Source organism: Cystoisospora suis, assembly GCF_002600585.1.
Source record: "Cystoisospora suis strain Wien I chromosome Unknown contig_426, whole genome shotgun sequence".
Lineage (NCBI taxonomy): Eukaryota > Apicomplexa > Conoidasida > Eucoccidiorida > Sarcocystidae > Cystoisospora > Cystoisospora suis.
Genome location: NW_027153227.1, coordinates 5,044 through 11,338, shown reverse-complemented (window position 1 = coordinate 11,338; position 6,295 = coordinate 5,044). Strand labels below are relative to the sequence as shown.

The 6,295-nt window shown below is 44.7% G+C and overlaps 2 protein-coding genes across 2 annotated transcripts in view; one reads left to right on the top strand and one right to left on the bottom strand.

Moving 5' to 3' along the window:
- The window catches only part of CSUI_001070 (elongation factor tu gtp binding domain-containing protein), a gene marked incomplete at its 5' end in the record, with an annotated part of 8,634 nt that extends 4,919 nt beyond the window's left edge, over positions 1–3,715 (top strand). Inside the window, 3 exons of the mRNA XM_068061276.1 lie at positions 782–944; positions 1,567–1,907; positions 2,714–3,715. Of these exons, the coding sequence (XP_067926733.1) occupies positions 782–944; positions 1,567–1,907; positions 2,714–3,439 (1,230 nt within the window). The remainder of the gene's footprint in view (positions 1–781; positions 945–1,566; positions 1,908–2,713) is intronic.
- An 888-nt stretch (positions 3,716–4,603) lies between these two features.
- CSUI_001069 (leucine rich repeat-containing protein) lies at positions 4,604–5,964 on the bottom strand (the record flags this gene model as incomplete). The annotated part of the gene is made up of 2 exons (XM_068061275.1): positions 4,604–5,155; positions 5,647–5,964. 2 exons carry the CDS (start codon positions 5,962–5,964, stop codon positions 4,604–4,606), a joined length of 870 nt encoding a protein of 289 aa, XP_067926732.1.
- Between the last annotated feature and the right edge of the window lie 331 nt (positions 5,965–6,295).

Below are 6,295 nucleotides of genomic sequence, written 5' to 3'. Positions count from 1 at the left end.
ATAGAATAAAGATAGATAGATTAGATTAAAGATAGATTGAGCTGTATGTACGTTTGGTTGTGTGGGTGGTGTTGATCTGTGGACTTGTCTTTATTTCTATCTAGCGATATCTATATGCATGTGTTTCTATCTACATAGATTGCATTAGCAAACTGTCTACATATCAATGCATGCATATATATATATATAGGCTATGTTTAGGTGTGTGCATGCACACATGCAGCTCTTATGAGGACTACTTCATGTATCGACGTAAGGATGGTGTTTGTCTCCTTCCTCTCGGTAGAAAAGAAGATAGGGTTCATTGTCTGTAATTCTCCACCTCCATACATGCGAGATCTATGTATTTTCAGTACGCAGTAGAGCGGGGGATAGGAGATGTATTTCTCTGAAGAAAAGCATTGCATGCAGGTGTAGTTAAGAATCTGCTTCTGAAGTGTTTCTACCGCATGTATCTGTAAAGCCATAGACGCCTGCAGAATGGAAAGGTCAGATGTATTCCTCATACATCTATAGGAATGTTTACTTATGCCGGAGGTGTACATACAGCTCTATATTGGATTGTATGGAAGAAGGAAATCGCTAGCTCACTCTAAGTGTTTCGATTTCTTCTGAAGTCCGGAGAAAAGCAGCTCTACCTTGGCATCAGGCTCTCTTGTTGGGGTGTATGTACACCGGAACACCGTTGCAGTAGTGGTCACAGTCATAGTGAGTGTAATAGTAGTGGTGGTAGAAGTCCTTTTTTCTGTTCAGGGTTTGTGTCTTTCTGTGGCTTTTTCAGATTTCCTCAGGCATGAAGTTCCACTGTACTGTTGGCCACACAACCGTCATGTGTGTCGCTTCTTTCTTTGGGTCTTTCTCTTCATCCGAAGAAGAAGATGAAGAGAAAGAGAAAGAAAGAGATTCTCGATCAACTTCCTGCTTGACTTCTACTTCTGTATCATGTATGTCCAACGGAGATAAGAAGACATTCCTCACTCATAGAAGAAGGCTAGAAATGACTCCGAAAAAGAATACGTGTCTTGCCTGCATAAGCATGTGCCCCTCTTTACACGAGTCATCTTCCATGGAGGCAAGATATAGGCAAGCCGGGTACTGCATGCGAGAGGCGTGAACGTGGAATTTTCTAGAGCTAAAGGAGGGAAGAAGAGACACTTCTATCTCTTATGTAGCCGACATGCCTAGTTGTAGGGTAGCTAGAATGCTTTCTTTCGGACCTGCCCCCTCTATCTCTCTCTTGTTTTATCATACGTGGGCGACTCACATGTATGTATAGATATTATATACATGTCTGAATATAGATATGTATGTATGAATTCAGATGTATGTTTATATATATCTCTATATATGTATGAATAGAGATGTGTATGTATGCATATAGGTGTATGTGTATCAATGTAGATGTATGACTATGTATGGAGTATTTTATTCTGTTACTTCAAAGCAGATACGAAAGTCTAGATTTACAGAATCCTTTTCTTGCAGTCTTCCTTCATCCGGTTAAAGAACGATCGTTTCGCATCGCTTTTGCTGTCTTTATGTATCTTTATGATCTTCTCCCTTTAGATTCAAGTCTAAATGTCGGCCGGTTGATATCTGGAGGGCCGTCGGAGAGCTACGCCTCTCCAGAAGATCACAAGAGGAATGCTCGACAGCCCTCACAGAGAAGCTCTTCTACTTGGCCTGAAACTATTGATCTGAAGTGTACATACACCCACCTTGACGAGCTAGTCCTTTTACAACAAGATGAAAGAAAAGGGAAAGAACGACGTTTTGCTGGCGATTCATGCCAGAAACAGAAATCGCCAGCCTATCATGATATGAGAGATGAGCTACCACAAGAGAAGAAGAAGAAAGAACGTCTCCGGTCACAGTTTGCCATTCTCAGCTTTGAGAAACCAATTATTGTAAGTTGTCGACAGCAAAGAACTCTACTTTCTTCGCTATCTATGTCTTTTCGGGCGTGACTTTTCTCCCCTCTTCAGGGTGAGTGTATGTACACCTAAGTATCCTGGGGTGTTAGACAAGGTCGACGGTGGAACTAGGTATCGGAGAAACAAGTGCAGACTTCTTTCGATAGACGCGAAGGAAGATCGTTCTCTTAACGATTGAGATCATGAAGAAGCTCTGCAGATAGACAACTACTTCTTGCACTTCCAAGCGTTTTTCTTGTTGCGGTGAAGGAATTTCCTTGACTCCGGAAAGTCTTCCGTGGTGACGTATCTGTACAGACACCTTGTCTACGAAGACAAGGTGTCTGTACACTCCATGATAGTTCTAACTCTCTCTGGGCCGACAGGGTTCGATTCTTTGTTTTCCTCATTCTATAGGTTGTCCGATGGATTCTCATTCTTTCTTTTCTATGATAGTCAGAGCTCGAGTTCTGTGACTGTCGCGATAAGAGAAACTGCATGCAAACAAGCTTACCGGGGGGATTGTGTCTCTACAGTCGAGAAAATGAACAACGTGCGTAGAAGGATGGAGAGAAGTTAAGAAAGGGAACGGACTGCGTGCAATAGACGCATTCCCTCGTTCCTCGGGGACTGGATCTATCCATCTATCTGTGTTCCTTTTATCTATCTATCTACCTTCTATCTATGTCTGTCTTCAATCTGTCTATCTGTCTTCCATCATTTGACCTGTCTATTCATCTTTAGCCTCTCTGTCTCTCTATCTCCCGTGTGTGTTTGTGTGTGATGCGGTCCTTTCTTAGGTTCCTTCACGGAGTGTCTTTATTTGTTCCAAACTTGATATGGATACAAGCTCTCCGCAGTGTCGCTTAGCTTTCTTCGGGAATATGCTGACGCCGTTAACGGCTGTTCCTCCTCCTTCTCAAGGATTGTCTCAGAATGAAAAGAAGAAGTCATCTAGCCATTCCACAACATCTTTCAAAGCGCCTATGCCTTCTATCTTCTATCACCCTTACGTACAAGAGCTCCCTGTCTATAAGCCTAAGAAAAAGACGGGTTACGTAGAACGGTTTGTATTTGACCCCCCTTGTAAATGCGGAGGAGAGGGGGGAGGCAAAGCAGTGGAGAAAACGAGCGAAGCTTCTGCATGCAAGGCTTTCTCTCTTATAGGCCGTAGTCTCTTTAAGTCAAGTCAGCATGTATCTAGATTCGTAGGATTCAAAGTGAAGATATGTCCTCGTAGCGCTGAGACAGATAATGGCTACACAGAGAAGGATGAAGAAAAGCAGACGAGCAAGAAGAAAAAAGAAGATTGCCATGTAGGTACTATAGAAAAAGCTTTTGGTAACAAAGGAAAGTTCATTGTACAGTTGACTGAGGGGATGAGCTGTAATGAGCTACGGAGCATTCACGGGGCCGAGGAAGGAACCGAAGGTGTCAGTAAGACAACAGGATTCGAAATCATTCTAGAATATCGAAAAAAGGTCTATGATAAAACCAGTGACACGTTAACTCAAAAGGACAGCTAAAAAAGAAGAGGGAAGAAGTTCGTTCGGCGAAGAGAGAGATGACCGTCATGTATCACAGAAGGCGTCACTGACTAAAGTGAAGGGGCGCGACTCTCTCGGTGTACACGCACCGTGGAGGAAGTAAGACTGGGCGTCTAACCCTTTAGAAGATGGCCCTTTTGCAAGAAGCAGGCTCTCTTCATAGAACAGTACATTTGTGCTTTTCCTGTATGGGGTTTGAGAGTCCGGGTGATTTGTTTCATGAGTTGTTCTTTTTGACCGGGGAGATAGGGTCCTAGCTGGAAAGGAGCGCTGATGAGGAGGAGTGTTCTGTTAAAGACTTTCTGGTTTGTTTCTGAACGTAGTAAGGAGGGTGCGAACAGAGACCAAGGAATTCAAGAGAAGAAAACAGTAGCTTATTGCAACGGTATGCACGTGTTGAAGAGGCGGATAGGGTCCTGGCTCATGTTAGTCTAAAGGGCTGATGTGAGGGTGCCTGCCTATACAGCGGAGAAGAGTTGACACGTGGAGCGAGCAAGGTATGATTCTTTTATTGGAAGAGAAATAGACTGCATAGAGAGATGGCTTCAGAATGAAGGCCAACCAGCCACTGCAATAGGTAAAGCAGCGCCACATGGATTGACGTACAAAGATCTGCGGGACGCTAAGGATGTTTCCGCGGCCACACTAATCAGTCTTCGACCACTGAAGAAACGCTTCGACCTATTAACCTGTACAGACATACTCAGCTCTAACTAGGAACGTAGTCAAGGCCTAAGCATCAACAAAAGGTCTACTGCACTTCCCACTCTAGCGAGCGTATCCTAGCTATGTTAGCTTTTTACTTCTTTGTGCTTGGCTGGTTGAGACATTGGGTATGTTTACTAGGGGGTAAAACCTGAGCGACCGAGTACATGATACGTCTAGACAAAGAAGGTCCCGGAAAAGGCGGACGGACGAGTAAAGTTTCTGGCTGACCGGTGTAGATAGAGGTTTGGAGCGTGTAGAGCTACTGCAAGCAGCGATCCAGACACTCTTTTGTTTCTGTGCCGGGAGCTTACCGTTTAAGCCTTTGAGGCCGTGAGAAAGCTGTTCTCCAGCGTGATAGTGGACCTTGGTCGGGATATCTCTTTTAGAAACTATGTCAGCTTGTGCAAGCCCAACGCTTTTCACGTCCGCATTCTCTCAAGCTTTCTCCTCTTTCACTTTCGCTGAAGGATCGATGGTAGTAGAAGTAACGTCTTCAAACTGTGCTAAGACTTTTTTCGCATCGTCTAGCGACTGCTTGAGAAGGGCTAATTCTTCGTGACATGAAGAAAAGTCGGGTTGTTGAAACAATTCTGTATCTTCGTCAAGCGGTGTGAAGCCAAGAACTATTGGATTACAGACTTCTGTAATCCTATCTCGCAGCTTTTCAGTTTTTGACTTCATTGAGTTGATGATGCGAAGTCCCTTGTCAGCTAGCGCCACGACATCAGGGTGTTGCACACGAAGACCGTCAAGGCTTCTCAACCGCGTGCGTAATCCAGCAACATGACTTCGTGGCGATCCCCCTGGGGCGACTACAATTCTTGGAGTTTCTGTCTTAGACCCTCCATGTGAAGACGTCTGAGGAAGCAGATATAAGATACGGGCTTTATAGTCTTCGATACGACACACTGGACATGCGTCAGATTGATCAATATTCTGTAGAGATAACGATGTTAAGAAATGCAATCCTGATAAATCCCTCACATCCTGAAACACACGCAAAAGAGGGGAACAGAGTTCGCACATCGTTCATTCGTTCGATTCGAGAGATTATACAATCTTTATCTCTTTACATTATAGATCAGGAAGACTGAAGCCTTCTTTCCTCTTTACGCTATAGAGATTCAGATGGAAACGGCTTGTGTGTGGCCAAGCAAAGTGTAATCTTCTCGTTGGGGTGCATCCTCAGTTTTTCACTGTTCTTCTTTGAAGAGTTCTTTCTTCCTGTCTTCTTATTAGTAAGATGCGTCTAAACTTCTCAGCATAAGGATTCTGACGTCATCGAGAATCCGAGTAGCAGAGAAGGAACGAACCGACCGACCCTTCGTAAGAGAGACAGTCTAGTCTGTGTTCCTGTATCACATGGTGTCAGCGCACTCCCGGATGCGCGAAGTACTCCTGAGTGTGTTTTATCAGCAAACAGGATATCTGTCCGTTGTGGCCTTTAAATGATCACCGACAGGGATCAAAAATCGTACCTGAAACCTCGTGATTGGATTAGCAACAGCCCGGAGATTCTCAAGGTATTTGAACCGATTGATTTGGTCGAGAGTCATAATGCTGTTGTGAGAAATATCAAGATGCGTAAGTTGTGTGAGAGGGAACAAGGCACTTATGTTTGAGAGTCCACAGTTAGAGAGATTCAAATAGAGTAGATTGGTGCAGAGTGGCAGTTCTTGTTTCCATAATGAAAAACTCGTGTTCTGTCCATTGAACACACAAACGGTGGTTGGGTCGAAGTGACCCGTGACCGCTCGGAGAACATGCCAGGTGCTTGCTTGATTTTGAGGCTGCATTGTGAGGAAGTTGTCTTAGTCACCATCGGAGTCATCGCGTCACGCCGTGCGAGTTCTGGACAGTAGATGCAGGGTCCGAAAAGATCGGAGACAAGTGGGATGCAGGTAATCACTATGGGAAAGCCCGCAGCGTACTATGGCAAGCGCGAGCAGCTAGGGTTGCAGAGGAACGAATCAACTTCACCTCAGAAGGCCGACAAGCACGAAACCCCTCAAGCCATCGGATTCTCCGATGTAGTCAAGGATTCGAACATCTTGGCTAGCTAACAGCGGCTGGTCTCCGGTCTTCTCCGCACTTTACAGAGACTCCGAGTGAATGGCTCAAGGTGGG